Raw genomic sequence first — 22,494 nt, forward strand, 5'->3', positions numbered from 1 at the left:
CCACTCCTATCCTTTCTTTCCAAGTTCTCTATATTTTTTTTTTGGTTTGTTTAACTTTGAGCTCAGCCTTTGGTTGCCACATTCTGGCCTGGAGAATTCCATGGACAGAAGAGCCTGGCAGACAGAACAGGGGCACAAATGACCCTACCCCTCCCCGCCCCACTCCGCCAAGAGATGTGCTGAGTGAAGGATGCCAGACAGAAGAGAGTATGGACTCTAGATACCCAATTCACAGTAATGCACAGTGACAGAAAGCAGACCAGGGGGGTGCAGAAAAGGAAGGACAGGAGGGAGGGTTACAAAGGGGGCAATTTTGGGGGTGCTGGGTTTGTGTACTGTCTTGATCAGGGTGATAGTTTCATGGGTGCGTCCATTATGGCAGAGCTTAACACATTATATGCCTCTGAAAAGCTGTTGTGAAAGTAAGTTGGGGAGGAGGGGGAACTGGAGAGAGGAGAGGAGGTGCTAAGGTTGGGGTCCTCTGGGAGGTGAACTGTCCTGTGAAAAATACAGAGGGACAGGGCAGTGAGGAGAACGTGCGGCTGAGGGCTCCCCAGGGCTGAGACCCAAGTAATCTGACGCAACTGCTTCCTCCTCCAACGTCCTCAGCTACGTGGGTCACATGTGCCACATGCTGATGCTGATGGCCAGTGTGTGCGTGTGTATGCGTGTGCGCGTGTGAGCACATGCACGTATGCACGTGTGTGCTGAGGCCAGACTAAGCAAAAATGTAACAGGCACAGGACTAAGTAAACATGTACAGGGTGGGGGACAATTAAGAAACAGAACTAACTTGCCAGAATTGGACACCTGAAGCCAGAAGTGACGGCTAGAAATGCAGGGCCTCCTTCCCTAACCTTGGGATTTTCCTGAGTCTTGGGGAAGATGCTTCAGGGCACAGAGTCAGGATTCACTACAAGCTTCTTGAAGTCTCGCGGGCAGCCGGATTCCAGAGACACCAGGATGTGGCCCCCACACTCGCTGTTTGTTGAATGAATACAGTAATATTATTCTCACTGTTGTCAGAAAAAAACTGCTGCTCTTCTGAGTACTGGCAATGGGAGGCAGGATAAGGACAGGTGGGCTGTCACTGGGGCTTAGAGCGCCTCTCATCTGCTTGACATGTTTGACAACACTGGTGTTTCGGGGGGCCGTGTCTTACAAGTCACACATCTGTTGGCTGATGGCTTGCTGTGGGGGCAGGTTCTGCGCCAGATGTTGAGATGAACACAGAGAATGTGAGTCAGGCCTTCCTTAAAGAGCTCACAGTTCAGAGCAGAAAACAAACAAATCAACACCTCCATGGAGGAAGGGCTGTACTGCAGGGGTTGGCAGACTGCAGAGACCAAATCTGGCCCTCTCTCTGCTTGTGTAAATAAAGTTTTACTGGAACACAGCCACATCCATTGGATCTGCATCATGACAGCAGAGATGAGTAGTTGGGACAGACCACGAAGCTGTGAAGTTTACATTGCTTATCATCTGAACCTTCGTGGAGAAAGTTTGCTTATTCCTGTTCTAACAGACTATTCAGAGCAAGCAGCTGTGACTAAAGCAACAAGTTCAGGACTTGCTGGCCTTACTTGCTGTCAAATCCAGCTCTCAGGGCTCTGAGCCAGCTGGCTCAGCTGGGGGTAGAAGTCTGCCTGGTGCTGCCTTTGTGGCTGAATGGGAAAGAGACTGGACCTCCAAGGGCAGGCTCCCTCTCCCCAGGAGGAGTTGAAACGCAGGTGCTCACAGCCCTCCTCAGCTTTCCAAGTCGGTGGTATCTGAACACCCAGGTGATGCCATCTCCCCAGGTGATGCCTCGGGGGGGACCTGGCAGGGCCAAGCTGCTCAGCCAGGGACACCAGGAGAGAGTGGAGAGAGGGGAACATCTTCCATCCTCTCAAGCCCAAAGGGGAGGCTTGAACCAAGGAAGAGCATCACATAATAATCAAATGTGGAAGTTTAATGAGCATTTATCCACACTGCTTATTAAAGTCAGACCCTGATGGAAATCTATTTTCAGACTTTGCAAAAGGTATTAAATATTAACCTCTGAACAGGAGTCACTGAAGTCTAAAAGCCTGGTTAAAAATATGCTTTGAAAATTGTTCATCTGAATTTATTCATGAAGTAGACAAAACTGTACTGAATGCCTGCTATGTACCAGGCTCTGTTCAAGAAGTCGAGAGGAAGGGCGAGGAGTCTGGGGAAGGGGTACAGGTAGGGAACATGCAGGCAGGCAGGCAGGTCAACCCTAGTTACAGAGTTATCACATCATCTCCAGCACTGATTAGCCAACACTGAACAGCATGCAGGTTAGGTTCCTATGAGTGTCTGGTCATGTTTTCATCAGCCAAGCAATATACAACCTTGCCTTGCTTTATGTGTATTTCTGTTTAAAGACACATCTCACACACACACACACACACACACACACACACACACACACAGTTGATTCATTACATTGAACTCAGGGCTGATAGTACTACAACTCATCCCTGAAAGAAGCTCATCTCATGCACGACTTTTCTCCACAGGCCCAGGAACAGCAGTTAGCATGTCAGCCCTATACTGGGGAACCGTTTCAAAGAGTGAAATCAACAACAGGAAGCTCAAAAATGTGAATAACTCGGCAGCTCACAGACCGTGAGAAGCAAACGTGTTTACAGCCTGAGCAGAAACAACAAGCCAGAGCATCATTTCTTGGACCTCAGCTCAGGATGTGTGTGTTGATGGACACATTTTTCACTGTTCTGTGCCAATCTGCAAATATCTGAGAAAACACCCCGAGTATTTTTTGGTTACAAGTAGCTGTTTACGTGTAGGTGAACCCACAAATACAGAATGTGTATTCTGGGCAGAGAGAGTAATTTCCATGGTGTTTCTGAGTAGGGAAGGTGCTGGCAGAAGACCATGGTGGAGCAGAGACAGCCAGAAGGAGAGAGAGAGGAGAAGGGTGGGGAGAGCAGGGCCGACTGGGAGGCTGCTGCATGGAGAGTGTGTTATAAGGATGCAGGAAGGGAAGGGGGGGCCAGAGGGGCCATTACTGTCAGCCCAGTAAATGACGGCGTGCCTTAGACCAAGTTTGTGCAGTGGAGTTGCAAGAAATGCATGATTGAAGATCTAATTGGAGAAGGACCTGCTAAGATAGTCAATGTGTTTCTATCTATGCTTCTATCTATGTTAACTAGACAATCTATGTTTTAAGTATTTGTGAAATATACAATCTTTGAGGTAGAGATGTTTGATTTTTAGACACCTAGGGTAAAAAAATAAAATAGTAATCACTTGCCCAAAGATTTTCAGTCTTAGAGAACAGATCACTTGTGGGCATTCCATGAAGGAGATTCAGATGGATGCTGGCAAGGACTCCAAAAGTTATCTTTCCATGATCTCTGTCTACTGGATCCCCTGGTACTCCCATCTACAGTTTTTAAAAGATACCCCAGACACAGATAATACAGAGACGAAGGATTCTCTGAACACTGACCCTAAAGCTCAGTCAATGAAATAAAGATCCCGCCTGGAACAGGATTCTGAAGAAATTTTATGGGAATTTAAAGAAGCTGAACAGTCTACTGGATACAGGGTTGGTTTTTGTTTTTTTAAATTGCAGTTTCTCCTCTTACAACATATTAATAAAAGAAAGATTTTCTTGTTAAAATATCCTTTGGCATAAATATATCTGAGTTTGAATTCCATCCCTTCCACTGACAAACTCCCCGACCCTCAGCATATTTTGGTACCTTGGTTTCTCCACTCTGGAATGGAGATAACCACGCCCACTTCATGGTGACCAGGGCAGGGGTGAGATTTCTAGATGTTACATTTACTTTTCTCACTTTTCACATTTGCCTTTTCTATTTCTATATGCTCTATTTTTTATTCATGGTTCCAACATTTTCCTCTAACCATTTTAAATATAATTATTTTCCAGTCTAGTTTTTTTTTTTAATCCACAGATTTCTTTTCTTTTGAGCCCAGCTATATGGAGTCCACAGGTGAGGGGGTTATGTTCGCCTTGCATTTCTAACTCTTGCAGAAATGGCATTGCCCTTTGTCTGGTCCACCGTGACGCAGGCTCAGGGAACAGAGGGTCCTTGGTGCTGCCTTGTTTTTAGCTGAACACACTTTCAGTCCTGTTGCAGGGCCACAGGATCATTAAGCATCTCTGATCCCGCCCTTTAAGTTTTCAGAAGAAATGGGCCCAAAGTAGAAAAGTGGCTTTCACAGTGCTGTGCTGAGTCATACCAGAGCTGGACACAAAAGGAAAACTCAGTCACTCTAATCCTACTTTCCTTAAAAATTTGATATTTTTATCATGAGTTTTTGCATTAACTTTGATTTTAAAAAATCATTGCATCAAACAGCAAATTCCCACCATCTATTTTACAATGTGCGTTTCCTGCTGCTCTCTCTGTTCGTCCGCCCTCTCCTTCCCACCCTGTGTCCACAGTCTGTTCTCTATTCTGTGTCTCCATTGCTGCCCTGCAGACAGGCTCATCAGGGCCATCTTTCTAGATTCCAGACCCAGTGCTCTGTGGCAACCTCGAGAGGTGGGATGGGTGGGAGGTGGAAGGGAGGTTCAAGAGGGATGGGACATATGTGTACCTGTGGCGGAGTCATGTTGATGTATGGCAGAAACCAGCACAATAGTGCAAAGCAATTATCCTCCAATTAAAAAAAAAAGATTATCTATTTTGATGGCTGAGATTTCTGTGCACCGAGGAGAATGCCTGGCTCACCTCCCCACCCCCAGTGGGAGGTCTTGGGGCGGTGCTCCCTCTCTGGCCCTGAGAGTCAGCCCAGAGCCTCGCCTTCCTCCTCCACCACCACACCTCGGGCTCTCCATCCTTCTCCACCCTCAGTGTCCCTTGAAGACTGACCTGCCTCTGGCCCATGAGCCCCACGTGCTCGTTCTGAGACAGAGCTCTCAGTGGAGTGACTGAACGTGCGGATGCTGGTCCCTCAGACCACAGGCGCCCGTCCTCACAGGGTGCTCCCAGAGAGAGCTGTGGCAACCAGCATTGTGGGAAACGCCCATCTGCAGAAAGGGTTTCTAGTGGGTGTCGACATTTCTGGCTGTTTGCCACCCTTCATCGTTCCACACAGGATCCCAGGACCCCTTTTGGACAAGCCCCTGTTCTGTGCAGCGCTGGTGGGAGGCAGCCCCAATCCCAACCTTGCCGGGTGCGGTTGCAGTGACAAGAGACGTGCAACTTAGCTCCAGTAAGCCCCACATACGTGCAGTAAGTGATGTAGGGGTGGGTGGTAGAGGTCAGGTTCAGACACAGGAAGTGTAACGTGAGAACCAGGCCGATCCCTTTGGAATGGTTCACATCGTCTTCCCTCTTGAGTCTTATTTGGTGGCCACTCATGTTTTTCCCAACTTATCCAGTCTGTGATCACCTATCTCAATCTAGTAAATTCTTGTTTCATTCCACTTCATGTAGCTGACGCTGGTTCTGTTGCTTGCACTCATGGATCCTGACAGATATGGGACTAGAAATAATCAGAGGTGCTGAACTGTGCTCTCCTTTTCTGCTCTTAGGTAATGGTCTGCTTGCTTCCTCTCTCTTCAAACATTCAACCAGATCTGAAACTTGTCTGGGTGACAGAGTCCCTGCAAATCACAGTGTTATTTGCCCAACATTATGTGATTTGCAGGGTGTCTTAAAATACTGATAAATTCAATCATGATGCCCAAACCAGGAACAGTTTTACTAGCAGAAAATATGACTGTTATATGTACACTCTAGAAAGATTGCAAAATCAAGCACACCTGTCCACCAAAGAGTCAAGCTGCAAGCCTTCAAACACCAGTTGGGAGAATCTTTATAGTCTTTGATGATGGTTCACCGTGCATGCATATGCCCTGTCATCTCTGAGTTCTTGCCTGTGGGCAAGCGAAGGGCAGGTGACAAAATGTATTATTTAACATTTTTCCTGCTCCATTCCATTTTCCTAGGAATGCTGGTTTTAGAAATGGCACAAATGGGAATTTAGCAATGTGATACCTGGGCCAGCTTGTAGACCACCGGTAGGGGCTCTGGGAGGAGCAGAGATGGAAGCCTGCCATCAACTTGGAGTTGTGACTAACATCCATTAAGTTGCTTCCCTGATAAGTGTCTCCAGAGACTTGCTCTCCTGTGGGTCCTTAATGTCTGAATACCACAGACTGTAGAAAAACACTGCTTTCCTTCTCAGAGAGCCACCTTCAAAAAATGGCGACGTGTTTTGCTCTTTGCTGAGAATGATGAGCGGTCAGTTAAGGGGGCAGTGCTGGGCATGGTGCAGGTGAAGTGCTTAACCTGGACCATCAGTTTCTCTTTCACAGTGACCCTAACGGAGATGTTATTGGCCCCCTTTTACAAGTGGGGAAACGGGCACAGAGAAATTGACTGTGTGCCCAGGGTTACACACCTGGAGAATGGATGAGCAGGGGTTTGTGCTCAGGAAGTCTGGCACTTGGCAGGCAGCGGGGCCACCAGGGCCCTGGGCTCGGCTACTTCTCTGTGCGAGGCCATGTGAGACTGGGGCCTTCCCCGTCCAGTGCAGCCCACTGGGGCAGCTCCTGGAGGCAACCAGAGCCTCTGATGGCATGAAAGTCATGAGCTGTTTCCTTCACGTCCTCTGAGAAAACACCTCCTTCAAAGCTGACGTTTTCTAGTCTCTTCTAATAAATTTGGCAGTGTTAGGAAATGATTTTATTCTGGAGCTTTTGTTCTCCCTAAGACAATCATACATGTGGGAGCACATGGAAATGAATTAAATGGGAAGACGCCCAGAGGTGGGAGCAGCCTGGGAAAATGGTGGCATTGTCAACCATGCAGCAGATGCCTGTCCAGCAGGTGAAGCCGTCCCTGCCCGATGACGGTGGGAAGAGGTTCCTCGTGAGGAGAAGAGTGTGCCGAGACACCTGCCTGCCCAAGGGACCAGTCTCTGGTCCAGGGAGCTCTGGCCAGACCACCTCCCTGTGGTCCTCATAGGTAGCTGGGCAGCAGCAGGCTTTGCTGTGACATTCAGCAGAAAGATGTGTCAAAGATTTGAAGACTGTCAAGTGAGAATCAGAAATGGAACGTGCAATTGTATTCTGAAAAGTAGAAAGCTGGTAGAGAAAAGCTCTAGGGTCTGTCTGCAATCGCACATTGAGGGCTAAGCTTTTTCTGTGTATTGGTTTGGGAGGCAGAGTGTGGAGAGGTGAGAGCTCTGACTTGCAATTTATTTTCCTGTGTGCGAATCCCTGTGATCTTGGGCCAGTTTTCCAATCTCCCTGAGCCTTGGTGGCCTCAATTGTGAAGTTGGGTGATGGTCGCACCTTTCTTACAGGGTCGTTGGGAAATCAGAAGTGACTGTACATATAAGGCATGGAGAACAGTGTCTGGGATGCAGTAAATGCCAGCTGCTCTGTTGTAAGTGTGAGCACACCAGTGTAGCCACAAGAAAGAGGCTGACATAGACTGAACGTGTTAGGAAAGTGGACCACAGGAGGAATTATAAGGTGCTGATGACAGAAGAGAAGGAGATGGACAGAGCCAGGCCGACCTAGGACCAACCTGCCCCTGGCTGTGAGTGTCCACACCACCCTGGAGCCCAGGGAAGCAGTGCCTGGCAGACTCTGGATCTGCCCCTCCAAGGTCTGACAGCCCAGCTAAGGGCACGAGCTGTATGTAACGATGCTGGCTCCGTGACTCTCAGGCAGCGGCCTCGCGTACAGCATGCCAGGTGGGCCACTCCTCAGAATGGCAGAACAGCCAAGGGCTTCACCCCAGGGGGCCCTCTTTCTTTCCCGCCTTTGCGCACCTCTTTGGGGATCTCAAAGGCTCAGGGTTGTAACCCCTTCCCCGGAGCTTCTGCTTTTGCTCCTTCCTGAAGTACTTAGATGCTAAAACCACCACCAAATGGAAGATACTAATTACTCGATCATGAGCAGGTAGCCCCCAGGATTGAAGCCCACCCAGCAGTCAGAGAACTGTGCAGGAGCTGATCACACACCCTGGGATGCCCCTCCCTCTCCTGGCCCTGAAAAATGCTTTGAGGAAACCCTTCAGGGACTTCAGGGGTTTTACGAGCAGGAGCCGCCTATTCTCCTTGGGTGGCTCTGCAATAAAGCTTTCTCTGCTCCAGATTCCGATATTTTGCGTTTGGGTTTGTTTGGCCTCGCTGTGTGTTGGGCATATGAACTTACATTGGGTAACACCATCACCTTCTGAACGCTTCCAGCATCTGCCTGCTTCTCACAGCTTCCACTGCTGCCGCCAAGTCCAACCTCCCTGACCTGGATCACTGCAGTGCCCTCCCCACTGGTCCTCTGCGCTCTCCCTTCCCCAGAACCCTTCCCACAGACTCTTCTAAAACCATTAGGGCCTTTAACTTCCCATCTTGTGTTTGATCTAGAGTGAATGTTTTACCTGCACACAACTCTGGCTTCTGCTCCCGCTGCCTCAATCCCTCTGCACAGGCACACTGACCTCCCCCCACGTCACACACCCTGCACACCCGGCCTCAGGGCCTTTGCACCTGTCATCTTCCCAGCTTGGACCACTCTTCCCCAGATATCTGCATGGCTCACCCTTCAGTTCTTTCAGCTCTTTCCTGAGATGTCAGACCCTACTTCTTTCTCTGCTTTATTTTTTTTTCTTTGCTACTATGCTATTTATTTTTAAATTTATCTTCTTGATTGTTTTCTCCTTCCCCCACAGGAATATAATCTCCATCATGACAGATATTTTCAACAGTTTCACCTGCTGCTATATCCCCAGTGCCAAGAAAAGGGCATGGTATATTGTAGGTGCTCATTAAGTGCTTGTGGAATGAATAAAAATCTAACGATTAAAGAGGTGGCTTATTCTGCCCTAGCCCTCATCCAAATCCAGAGACCCCACTGCACGTGTGCAGTCCCCACACAAGGATCTGAGGCTGTTAAAGTCGGCGACATGAAGTCTGGTTGTATCCTGAGATTCCTGTCCATATGGTTAGACTACACAGGGAAACCTCCAAATTAAACATAGCAAGAGAATTGTAGTTGAGTGTCTCAGCACTTGAAAACAGAGCTTCAGGATTCATTTGGAGAGTAAACTGGGAGCAGAGATGAAGTGCGCTTCTTGAATTAGTTCAAGACTCAACTGGTTTCATTACTGGAGTCGGTGCTAATGCTGTGATAAGCTGTTCATGAGTGCCCAAGGCGTGTTCCTTGGCTGGTGATTGACAGACAGATAATAAATCGGCTATCTTCCCTGACCGACTTCTGTTGCAATCCTGAAGTGTGTGGCTTTCTTAATCAATGCTGTATTGGTAGCTTCTGCAGCAACCCTCATCTAATTCAAATGCCTTTATTACAATAACAACAGAAAAAAAAAACAGCTAAGCAGATTTAACAGTTTAGAAAACATTGAGCAAGAAACAATATTAACATTTGTCAATATTTTCTTTATTGGTTCTGAAAATTAATTTCTTAGGCTGCCAACAGTGACCATTATAATTATACTAAAATGTAACCAATTTGAAACCATGCTTTCAATAATGAAAGTCTGGCCCATGGCCAGTTTATAATAATACGTAGATGGATGTTAAAAAGGTGGGTAAACTGTAAAATATCCTTTCAACTCTTTCCAAATGGTCGGATGTTTCATAGTAACCAAATCGAGCACCTCTAATTGAGGTTAATAATGAAGGTCTTCCGTCTCTGGATCATTATAAAGGCCAGAATCCTATTTTTAGCCACTGAAGCTGTTAAATCTATAAAGATTCAGTTGTTGAATTTATTAGATCTTGTTTCCCATTGCCATCTTCATAACAGAAAATCTGATTGTTAAAAATAAGAGTAAGCTATATATTTCATAAATAATTAAAAATCCTATAGCAGAATAGGCAAGAAAACAATGGCCACCACGATCTTCCAATGGAAGGACATCACTTTAATTAAAAATTACAAAGGTGCCCCTGTAAACAGTTCATTTACATTTTATGCTCTGTGTTGACTCAAGAAATACCTCACCAAAAAAAAAAAAAAAAGAACTAATAGAAATGACCTCACCCCAAATCCTATTATTGAGGTCAGTAAGCACATTTAATTAAGATGAAGTGTTAATAATATATTTCAGTGGATGGAGGCTCTTTTCATTTTGGCCTTTAACTTCTGATTAAAATTTAAAAGGTAGGAGTCACCCCAAATTAAACTCTTAAATCTGGTTTTGAAATCTGTTTTTTTTTTCTTTTTTCAAAAGGAGTTACAACCCTCTTTTCTCCTCCCAATAAGTGGTGAGCTACTATACATTTTGAATCTCTGTGTTCCTGAGAACTGATAGTGATGACAAAATCCTAATTTCCAAGGGAATTGATTTTTGCCATCTGCTTCCAAAGGTCTTAGAAGATACAGAACAAAATGCCACATAGCCAGCTGATGATTTTTGCTCAATTTCCTATCATTTTTTTTTTGCATGTGATTTCCTTTGAATGGGCCTCAATATTAGATTAAATGAGGTATTAAAGAAAAAGACTTGATGAGTCCCAAGAAGACCAGCAAAACCTGAAATTGGGCATTTTAGCAAATCTTTTTGGACTGAATTTTCATCACTGCATGTTGCATTCTGCACCAGTTTGAGACCATGAATGAATCTACTCAGAGCTTAAAAGCTTCCAGGTCTAGAGGAGGAAGGGACGGGAAATGACTTAAAAAGATTCAGAGAAATCAGGACAAAGTGGGCAGTGGTTTTCAGAGAGATAAGGATCCAATTCAGATCTGATTCTCATATTCTGTGTTTAAAGAATGGCTCAATCTGGCTCATGGTTTTGGAAGAAGAGGTGGCTGATGGACCTGGCTCCTTGGCTAAGGCTATGGACCTGGGAAGCCCAGTGTGAGGCTGATCAGTCCTGCTCAGGCCATCCCCCTCCCTGTCCCTGGGGTTGGTTTAAAACAAAGCCACATGCAAATATGTCCATGGTTGGGAGACATTAGACGATACTTGAAGACGAAAAATAATAGTAATCCATAAACAATAAGCCATGTCTGCTTATGCACAAATGCTTGCATACAGACACTCCACCCCAGCTGCTGGCAAACCACGCTATACTTGTTCACCAAGCACGTCCATGGGTCAGGCCCAGTGCTGGGCTGGTACAGGTGTCATGGAAAACAGTATGGAGGTTCCTCAGAAAACTGGAGATAGAGTGGTCAAATGATCCAGCAATCGCACTCCTGGGCATACAGACAAAACTATAATTCAAAAAGATACACCCGCCCTGATCAGCAGCACTTGCAGCAGCACTGTTCACAACAGCTGAGACTTGGAGACAACCTAAGTGTCCACTGACAGGCGAAGGGGCAAAGAAGAGGTGGCCCATGTAAGCAATGGGATGCTTTGCAGCCGTACAAAGCACAGAATCACGTCATTTGCAGCAACATGGGTGAACCTAGAGATTATCATGGTTGGTAAAGTAAGTCAGAAAGAGAAAGACAAATACTATATGGTAGCACTTATATGTGGAATCTAAACTATGGCACAAATGAATCTACCTACAAAACAATAACAGACCCACAGACACAGAGAACAGACTTGTGGTTGCCAAGGGGCGGGGGGAGGGCTGGATGCGGAGTTTTGGGATTAGCAGATGCAAACTCTTATATGTGGAAAGGGCAGACAGCAAGGATACTGTAGAGCTGAGGGAACTCCATTCCATATCCTGAGATACACCACAATAGCAAAGAATATGAAAAAGAATGCATGTGTACGTGTATACCTGAGTCACGTTGGTATAGAGTGGAAATCAGCACGACATTGTAAATCCACTGTGTGTGTGTGCTCGGTCGCTCAGTCATATCTGACGCTTTGTGACCCCATGGACTGTAGCTTGCCAGGCTCCTCTGCCCGTGGGAATTTCCAGGCAAGAACACTGGAGTTGGTTGCCACTTCCTATTCCAAAATCAACTACACTCCAATAAGATAATAAAAGAGGACCTTTTGGCCTCTAAGAATTTTCTCTGTCCATGGTGGCCTCCTCCCAAGTCACACCAAACAGACTGAAATGTACCACATGGCAAATGCATAATTTTTGAGATAATTTTTATACTTTTGCTTTTGGGATAATTTGGATATGGGAATATTTCACTAATAATCCTCTGTGATTTTTCTAGTGCTGACCCAGACATCCTTACAGTGTGATCTACAAATAATTTGCAAATGTACTCAGTCGCTTCAATTGTGTCCAACTTTTTGTGACCTCATGGACTATAGCCTGCCAGGTTCCTCTGTCTAGGAGAGTTTCCAGGCAAGAATGCTGGAGAGGGTTGCCATTTCTTCCTCCAGGGGATCTTACCAACCCGGGGATGGAACACAAGTCTCCTGTACTGCAGGCGGATTCTTTAACGCTGAGCCACCGGGGAAGCCCTTGGAAATGTAATGACATTTTTTCAAATATTAAATTCAACATGGCTGAAGTCATGGTGCTGTGGACACTCAGTCTTTATTAACTTCAGTTTGCTGTTTCCTTTTCAAATTTTGGCGATGACAGATTATGTGCTTGCGTCCTTGACATTATTGTCAAGGACAAAAGTTCTGAAGGCCTTGGTGCTGGGCCTGAGTGCTTAATTAACTAAACGGTACTGATGAAGCCCTGATGGTTTATCAGGGATGGAGGTGAACATGCTCGTTACCCTCACAGAGGCCGAGGGTTAGTGGAAAATAACAGTGTAACAGTGAAGCGTGATAAACGTTATACTAGACTGGAGAAGGAGATGGCAACCCACTCCAGTATTCTTGCCTAGAGAATCCCAGGGATAGAGGAGCCTGGTGGGCTGCTGTCTATGGGGTTGCACAGAGTCAGACACAACTGACACGACTTAGCAGCAGCAGCAGCAGCAGGCTTTCAGAAAGCCAGTGGCAGTGCAGTCTGAAAGTAAGGGGGTCACCTGCAGGGGGATGCCTAAACCTCAGAAAGACACACAGACATGGGCGAGGTGGTGGTGAGATGAGCCCCGGTAGTTCACCTCATTTGTATGTTTTCTTCCCATAAACCTAGGCTCAGAGAGGTTACGTTTTCCTCATAAAAGAGGTAGACGCATCATTTCCTATTCACAGGGTGGTTGTGAGAGTTAAGTAAGACTGCCCTCAGTGCTTTTGGTAAACTTTTATATGAAAATGTCAGGCATCTTAGTTATACCAAACATGCGTCCAGGGGGCCTGGCAATCTTTGCCTGGTTTAGTCTGGTACCCCATTCCCAGGAGGCAGAGACCAGCTCAAAGGCATGGGGATGGTGGCATTTCTGGGGGATGTAGGAATCTGTTGACCAGTGAGATGACAATGATGCTTGGAAAGAAATAATTTTGTTGCTTGGCTCCTTCTCCCCAGCTGGGGACCACTGGTCCCTACTTTCCAAGGAGACAACTTCTTTCTCTCCTTCCTTTGTTTACCTCTTTCTCCCTTTTCCCCTCCCTCTTCCTTTTTTTCCTGGGGCATCGCTCTTGCTCTTTTGACTATAAGCTCCCTGGAGGCTGTAGGCAGAGACCATTTCTTCCACGAGTGAAAACACTGCACCCAGCAGTGTAAGGCCCATAGTACGCACTAGACAAATGCCAGTGAATGAATTCAGTAAAGGAATGAATGGAAAACTATAACGCGTGTGCTTTTTTTCAAGCAGTTGTCTTTGGCAACACAATTATCTATTATTTTGATTGTGTAAAATCTAATTTCATGGCATGTATTCATCTTGTAAAATTCACCCTGTTGTCTTTTATTACACAGAAAGGTTCAATACCGAAAGGTGTTCATGGAAGAAGCTTCCGGTTGCCTTACAATATCCACCCTTTTTCTCTTTCTTAGTAAAGAATTCCACTTTTAAAAGCTGGTTGCTACCCACCTAAAAATGACCATGCTTCCTAGTATTTCTTGCAGCTAGGTTGTGGCCATGCGACTGATTTTGACCAATCAGATTCAAATAGAAAAGTGCTTGACTTTCAGGAAGACTGCCTAAAATACAGGAGACTCCATTCTGTATTCCCTCTCTCCCAAACTACTGCCTGAAACACAGATGTGAAGGCCGGAGCACTAGCAGCTAACACAGTCCATGAGGCAGAGACTGTCAGCTTAGAGGCCACTGAATGGCGAGCAGAAGGAGTGGGGCCCCTGCCGGCTTTGTGGAACTGCCATCCGCCCTGGACTGCCATAGCTGCTTTATACTTATTTTATACAAGGAAAAAAACAAAAAACAAAAAACAATTTCTATCTTCTCTGAACCACCATCGTTTTCAATTTTCCGTTTATAGTCAGCCAAACTTAATCCTCACAGATACAGTGTTGCTGGACAAACACTTGTGGGGCTCCCAGGATGAATGATCCTTTTCCCCAGAAATGCTTGAGCAGCAAAGGGTAATTTCACTTGGGCAAGGACAATATTTTTCCTCAGCTCACATCTTACATGTTCAGTGTGTGGCAGAAGTCTCTGCTATAAGGTTGTTTACTACAGACCAGAGAGAGAAGATGAGTTCTGTCTAAAAAATGTTTGGAATTGGAATTGCTACTTGGCTGCCTCAATAGAAATCCCCTGATCATTCAGGGAATGAAATAAGTCCTCTCAGACCACTCAAAATGATGGAGCTGCTGGCCATATCCCTAGAGTAACCAACGCAACAGACTTGATGCCATGGTGAGACTGGTCCCTGCTTCTCATCTCACTGTTGGAGGCTGTTGAGGAAATACAGTCATTTCCATCTTAGCATAATTATCATTGAGCTGGTATTTCTGACAATAATTAGCCCACAAGTTTAGGTGCATGGGTCCGTTGCTCACTGGAGACACTAAAATGTCCTCGAGAAGTGCCGGATCCCTGTCTGGTGTTCATGGAGGCAGATTCTGTCCTGAGAGCTGAAGCCAGTCTCTTTGCCTCTGTGTGTTGAGAGGCTGGGCTATGGGAACCAGCTCTATTTTACAACATGTCAATGTTCACATAACCTTGGAGCAGAGAAACTTTCTAACCATCAATTCAAGTCATAAGGGAAAATAGAAATATGATTGCCTAGGTAAAAATAGAATTCTTTATATGACAAAAAGCATTAGCAACATCAACACTTTTGCACAGCATTTTCAGAAAATTCTTCAGAAAATTAATGATGCATTAAACAATTTAGCGACAAGCATGTCCACTGACCTTTTACAAAAATAATTGCATATGACTGGAAACAGTCTAAATAGCCAACAACAAGGGAATGAATAAATAAATGAGCATGTTTGTGTAACAGACTAGTAGAATGCATATTCAGCGACTAAAAATAGTGGCTATTTCTTGACATGGGAAGCGATTCATCACGTATTGGAAAGTAAAAATGGCAGATTTCAAAGCAAAGTGGGTGATGTGAGCCAATTTTGAAAATAAAAAGTAGTACTCCAACATGTGACTAGAGATATATCCAAGCTGTTAAAAAGGGATTTCCTTGGGTGGGACTATCACAGATTTTTAAAATTAGATTCTTTATTCCCAACTACCTTTTCAAAAGTTTCCTCCATGAACTGTCTTAACTTTATAATAAGGATAAGAAGATACAAGTCATTAAGAAGAAGAATTTCATCTGCCCACTGCTGTCCATTTGGATTTGGCTAAGAGCACAATGCGATGGGCTTTTAAACAAGCTTTAATAACGCAGGCTTTTTAGTGAGAATATTCACTCTGAAGCCTGGACACCTCCTGTCTTTAGAGTTACAGGCTTCTCAGAGATCAAGGCGCCTTTCACTGGTTTTAACATTCCCTAGTGAGATAAAAGGGGGCATCCAGTGGCAGGGCGGAACTACTGTGTCTGAGACGTGTTTTCCATCCCCAAAGACAGGACAGGATGAGTCAGAAGTGAGGTCCTGAGTTTTGCGGGGGTTGGGGGTAGGGAGGAGTTTTCCTGTCTTGGGAAGGGAGGGAGCCTGCCTGCCCTCAGGGAGGAGGCCTGTCGCGGTGGGGGCAGGAGCTGAATTAGGCTGTCAGGATACTGGCCGGGTGTGCCGGGTCTCTCATTGCGCCAAGGTGCCTTGAGTGCCTGGCTAGTCATCTGAGATGAGATGGGGTTATTGGAGCTGAGGCACCCACAGTCTTGGAGTGAGATATTGATATAGAGATAGGCAGAGAGGGAGAGGCAGAGACAGAGAAAGAAGAGGAGGAACGGGGGGAGGGAGGTGATAGAGGGAGGAGGAAGGAGAAAGAAGAAGAGGGAAAGAGGAGGAGAAAAGAGAAGAGAGGAGAGAGAGGAATGAATGGGAGGAAGGAAGGAACAGAAGCAGACAGAGACGAGATGGCTATGAGACAAGAGAGAAAGACGGTCCTAGAGGGACGGGGGAGATGTCAATAGAGACAGTAGTGGGGAGGAAGACAGGCAGGGGAAGACAGAGAGGCACAAGGAAGAGATGCATGGAGTAAAGGATAGACCAAGAGTAATCGGCACTGGGATTGACACGTGGACACACACAGAGCCGCACACACACACACACACACACACACACACACACACACACACACACGGACACCCTGATAGCATGCAGGAGTGCAGAGCCAGGGTGAAGCTATTGCTGGGAATCAACGCCCTTGGAGTACATGTGACTTTGTCAGTTGAACTCAGAGCTCTCCTTGAGATAAAAATAGGAGTTCCCACTGTAAAGTTCTTCCCTCTTCCAATGCCTGCTCCCCGAGGAATCATTAAGAAAACACCACCACTACCACCACAGACACAAGGTCATCATGTCTTTCTGAGAATTCTGGGGAGTTGAGTGTGGATGATTAGAAAACCGTGTCCCAGCCCGGCCCCTCTCCTCAGCCCTGCTCAGCCTTTGCACACACGGCCCCTCAGGGACATGACTTCTCGTGTACAGGATCAAAGGCTGCAAATAATTAATGAGCCTTTTCTCCCCGAAGAGTTCCTGTGACAACAGCTCAACCTGTCAGGGATGCTCAGCCTGCCTTTGATGGAGCTCAGAACCAGTGCCAGGAGAGGAAGGGTGGGTGGTCGGGGAGGGGGGGCGGGGAAGGGCGTAGGGAGGTCCAGTCAGTGCCAGGCTGAGAAAGGGTCACTTCTAGGCAACTCTGGATCTCACCAGGAAGCAATGTGTCCAAAGAGTCAGACCAGAGAGCGAAATGTGTGTCTCACACATGCACACACATTTACTTTGCTTTCAGTGCTGGAAAAGGGACTTGTCCAGACACTGCTCAGCCAGACCCATTTGTAAGTGCTACAGTTCTTAGCCAAACAGCCACAGGAACACCTCAGTTATATTTCCTGAGGGGACCATGACATTGAACTTGATTGCAGTGGCTCTCCGTGGCCCCTGATGACTCAGGATCATTCCCATGCTCCGGGAAGGGCCTCGGGCATTCCTGTGGGAAGCCACCTCCCAGGTACTTGTGGTTGGATGCCGGGTTCCCAGTGGGCTCACGCCTCAGGACTAGCCCCGGGGAGCTCTCGCCATCCTGCTGTTCTGTCTGTGAGGTGTGTGTGCGAGTTGGCTCAGGGAGACCCACACCTGGCCCTCCGGCAGATACTTCTGGTTGGGGGGATCTTTTTTTCTGGTAGGACTGAGGCCCGGCATTGCTATTGGTGCCTTGACCCTCTACAGCCGCACAGAGACCGCTGAGGATGAAGCCAAACCAGGTTAAGCACAGAGTCAAAAGGTGGGGAAGGAATATTCTGAGCCCTGGAATCCTCATGCTGAATGCCCTTGCCCTCATTTTTGATGCTGTGGGCCAGCACCGGCGCTCCTGGAAAAAGTCAGGCTGAGATGGGTCCTTGCCACTCGTGACTGAGGGTCACGTCACACCTGTGATGACCAGCTGTACTGTGGAAACCGGAAGCTCTTCAGAGCTTTCTCTGTTCCTGCTTTCTACCACAAGCCTCATGTGTAGTAAGCGACAAATTGCTTTCTCTGATCTCCTTTTCTCACAGTGGGTGCCACTAATGCTCCATGCGGGATAGAATAGGGAACCACTGGATTCCAGTTCCAGTTGCTGGTCTGTTCTCCAAGCTCAAATCCTGCTGGCCTTGGAGTCCCTCGCCAGTCACCTGCTCCTCTCCAGCTGGGAATCACGCCTCCTGACTTGGTCTGCTGGGGCTGCTGGCCATGGCCTCCTGCTATGCTCCAAGCACCACACCCCATTTGCCAGATGGGTTTCCTTTCTGCTTCTCAATCAGCTGCCTGTGGTGGGGGCAGCTGCAGCCACATCTGGGAACATCACCTCTTTGACTGCCAGGGGGCCCTGAGTTGGGGGTGCATGGCTACAGCTCAGGCAAAGCAGACTTGCCCCGACATATGAACTGTGAGCCAAGTGACACAAGAGTGGACAGTGGCTGGAGGTGGGTCACTCTCCCTGTGAGAGCCTGCAGCGCCGCCTGTCAGGTCGCATTACCTAGAGGTACAACAAGTCCTGTGCTATCTCAGCCTCGGTCCAAGCATCTTCTCCAATTCTATAAACTCCTCAACACCACTGATCATCAGAGGAACGCAAATCAAAGCCACAATGAGATGGTATCTCACACCCATCAACATGGCCATCATCAAAAAGACCACGAGTAACACATGCTGGAGAGGATGTGGAGAAAAGGGAACTTTTGTACACTGTTGGTGAGGAATATGAATTGGTGCAGCCACTATGGAGAACAGTGTGGAGGTCCCGCAAAAAAAAAAAAAAAATAGAACCACTATCTAGCAACTTCACACCTGGGCATATATTAAAAAAAAAAAAACCCACGAATTTGAAAAGCTACATCATTCTGCCCAATGTTCATAGCAGCATTATTTACAGTAGCCAAGGTATGGAAGTTTAACCTAAGTGCCCATCAAGAGATGAATAAAGAAAATGTGGTGTATACATATACGCACAAATACGTGTGGAATATTACTCAGCCATAAAAAGAATGAAATCCTGCTATTTGCAACAATGTGGATGGTCCTAGAGAATATTATGCTTAGTGAAATAAGGCAGAGAGAGACCAATACTCTGTTACCACTTATACTAGAATCTAAAAAAGAAAACAAAGGACTGCGTATAAGAAACAGAGACAGACCCACAGATACAGAGAAAAACTAGTGGTTCCCAGTGGGGAAAAGTTCATAAACTGTTCCTAGGATCTTCCAACAAATTCCCCTTTTGCCCGAGTCAGCCAGAGCCGGTCTTAAACAAAGAACCCCGACAGATCCGCCTCTTCCCTGTCCGCCCCACCTTAGTGGCGCATCTACTCCCAGATCCCAGACACCTGATTCAGCCCCTCCTCATCGCAGTAACATCGTCATGCCTGCCAGCATCCCGCGTTACCCAGCAAAGGCAGTATCCCAAGCTTAGCAACATCAACCCCATTTCAGTGCATTTCCTACCCACCCTGGAGTCACCTCTTCTACCTCCTATACTCTTGCCTGGAAAATCCCATGGATGGAGGAGCCTGGTGGGCTGCAGTCCATGGGGTCGCAAAGAGTCAGACAAGACTGAGCGACTTCGCTTTCACTTTTCACTTTCATGCATTGGAGAAGGAAATGGCAACCTACTGCAGTGTTCTTGCCTGGAGAATCCCAGGGACGGGGGAGCCTGGTGGGATGCCATCTATGGGGTCACACAGAGTCGGACACGACTGAAGTGACTTAGCAGCAGCAGCAGCAGCAGAGACATCCTAAATTTGTACAACTACCTTACAGTGTGTTAAGTTACAGATTTCCTGATCTTTCTCTTTGATGTTTAAATTTTGTGTTTCCTTTGTCAAACACTGTACAGAAGAGGGGGAAATAAAAGGAGAAGAGGAAAAAAAAAAAGAATGGCTATTTCAGATTCACATTATTACAGGATTTGGCCTTATTTTGTGCTTGTATCTAGTTCATCTGGAGTTTCAGAAAGTTTTGTTGTAAAAAATAAACCCCCGTTTGGGTTGGAAAATAGCTTCTGCCAGCCTGCTCCACGGTCCTGTGGCCGACATGGAGATTGTGGCGTGTTTCCAGCTGTTTCAAATCAGGAAAATAAGACACATGTTTATTTGAATGTGTCTAATACATGGTTATCGGTATCTCCTATGAGAAGATTCTGTTCTGGAGGAGGAAGATTAATCACTCCCCGCTGCAGAGACAAGCCCGTGTTTGGACCTGCCTGCCAATGTGTTTGCTGTGAAATGTCGCCCTAGGGAGGGCATCTCGTCTCCACCAGCATGAGATGCACTGCAGATAATGCTCATTTAATTAAATCTCATTAAGAAAATCCCTTCTTTTGAAGTACTGGACAGAGCTTAAGGAATGAAGACTAAAAATTTGAACCTTTTTTTTTTTTTTTTTGGCTTGCCAATCATCAATGGAAAACTCAGCCCCGATGGTGGTGGTTTAACTGTTAAGTCGTGTCTAACTCTTGGGATCCCATGGACTGTAGCCCTCCAGGCTCCTCTTTCTATGGGATTCTCCAGGCAAGAATCCTGGAGTGGGTTGCCATTCCCTTCTCCAGAGGATCTTCCCGACCCAGGAATCGAACCTGAGTCTCCTGCATTGCAGGCAGATTCTTTACCGACTGAGCTAACTCAACCCTGATGGTTCATTTCTAAGTACCAGGGAACATCTATTCCTTCCCCTTAACAGTTCAGAGTCCGGAGCACTTGGCCGACAGCACCGACTTTGCATACTGAACCACCATATCTCCATCCTGATTCTTCCGCTACTAAGCTGGGCAGCCTTGAGCAAGCTACTGAACCTCTCTGAATTCCTAATACCCTTAACTGTACATGGAGTTGGCCAAGCCTTTCTCATGAAGCTGTGGCCACTGATAGAGCAGGTTAACTATCTGAGATGCGAGGGGCCCTGGGTGGTAGCTCCTTCCACACCGTGCTTGGCACAGGCAGAGCCCTGGGAACCTGTGGGAACACAGCCCTGGAGCCCCTCTCCTCCCGGGTGCTCTGCAGCCAGGAACCAGGGACAGGGCCAGCTTCCCCGTGTAGTCAGCCTGGTTCCCTGGTGTCACTGGCCACCAACTCTTCATCATGACACAGACTTCCTGCTCAGCCAGGTCATTAAGCAGTGTATGTAATGTATGTAAGTCAATGGTAACCCGGAAGGAAGAGCCGCTCCTGCCTGCCTCCCGCCTCTGGCCACGGAGACGCTCACCCACCTGATGGTCTGACGCTGCAGGGAGTCGGGGTCCGTGGCATTCACTGTCAGCAGCACACTGCCCACAGAGATGTTCTCCTGCTTGGTCACCATCATGGGGTCCGGGTAGAAAACTGGACTCTCGTTGACGTCCAGGACAGTGATGTGGACAGTGGCCGTGGAGCTGGAGCCGTAGGAGACGTCGGGCACCAGTGGGTCCTCGTTTTCCACTTTGATCAGCAGGGTGTGAAAGGCAGAAATCTCATAGTCCAGAGGCTGGAAGGCAGAGAGGGGGTGCTCAGAACATGGGTCTGCCACAAAGGGTGGGCGCTTTTGCACAGAGGCCCTCTGACAGCCCCTGGGCCGTGCAGACACTCGGGGATGGATCCAGGTTCTGTGGACTAAGAAGTTTTATGCAACTTGGGGCCCTCTTTCAGAAAAAGAGTATGAAACATACAGATAACAAGTTAGATATGGGAGTTGTTGAGGGTTTTAGACTGAGAAATAACCATAGCAATTACATGAGTCTCAGAGATCTGGGTCTCTGGGTGTGAGATCTCTTTGAGTAAGATTTCCTGTTGATGCTGACATTAAAAGCCTTCCCACCTGTAGCCTGTGACCCCAAACTCCATCACGCCTGTGGGCTTCAGTGGGTGCATGTTATTCTAGTAGAATGTCATGTAAGGAAAAGGATTCGGGAGGCTGAGACATGAGGGGTTAAGCTGCAGGGCCCTGCCTCCCCTGAGGGCACTGGGAAGCCTGTGGGGGCATTTTCATTTGGCCTCAAGACTCAGTGGCTCTATTGCCATTTTCTGGGCAGGAGGATGCGATGCCAGATACATGGCAGGCTCTCCCACCAATGAGCAGCCCTGCTGAGGCCCTTTCTAGGTGATTATGCAAAGGGGCTCTGGTGTCTACCTCCTCTGGTGCTGTGTAGACTAACGTCAGAGGACATTAAGGAAACCCACTGTAGACATTATGAACGTGGTGGCCTGCCCACCATAAACTGTCACAGACCACATCCACTCTGTCACTTTCCTTCTAAACCATTAGCTGCAGTGAGGGTGACATTTTCTGTTGATGGGAGTGTGTGTGGGGAGACATTTGGGTGAGACAAGGACACAATTTTTATTTCAGTGTTTACTGGAAAATGAGTAAGCTAACTCATGAGACCTAAGATGTAATGGACGTTCCTGCTGGGAGGATGAGACTAAAGTGAGTCCAGGGAGGTGATTCACACTCAACCAGAAGGAAGGGGATGGCAGTACAGGCTGTAAGGGATCTGGGAACGTGGGATGAGGGTGAGGACTGAAAGAGCTCTGTGGGCACAGGAGGTAGAAGGTGTAATCAGAGAGGCCGAGTGGGAGGAACTTTAGGCAGAATTACACTAACTTCTATAATAATTACAGCTAATGTGCATGCAGCCCAGCCCACACC

The 22,494-nt window shown here is 47.1% G+C and overlaps 1 protein-coding gene across 1 annotated transcript in view; it reads right to left on the reverse strand.

The window, feature by feature from the left end:
* The window catches only part of CDH13 (cadherin 13), a 1,016,229-nt gene that overhangs the window by 68,780 nt on the left and 924,955 nt on the right, over window positions 1–22,494 (reverse strand). The window contains exon 10 of the mRNA XM_027513936.1: window positions 21,080–21,333. Coding sequence (XP_027369737.1) covers window positions 21,080–21,333 — 254 coding nt within the window. The remainder of the gene's footprint in view (window positions 1–21,079; window positions 21,334–22,494) is intronic.

Source organism: Bos indicus x Bos taurus, chromosome 18 (assembly GCF_003369695.1).
Source record: "Bos indicus x Bos taurus breed Angus x Brahman F1 hybrid chromosome 18, Bos_hybrid_MaternalHap_v2.0, whole genome shotgun sequence".
NCBI classification, from domain to species: domain Eukaryota; kingdom Metazoa; phylum Chordata; class Mammalia; order Artiodactyla; family Bovidae; genus Bos; species Bos indicus x Bos taurus.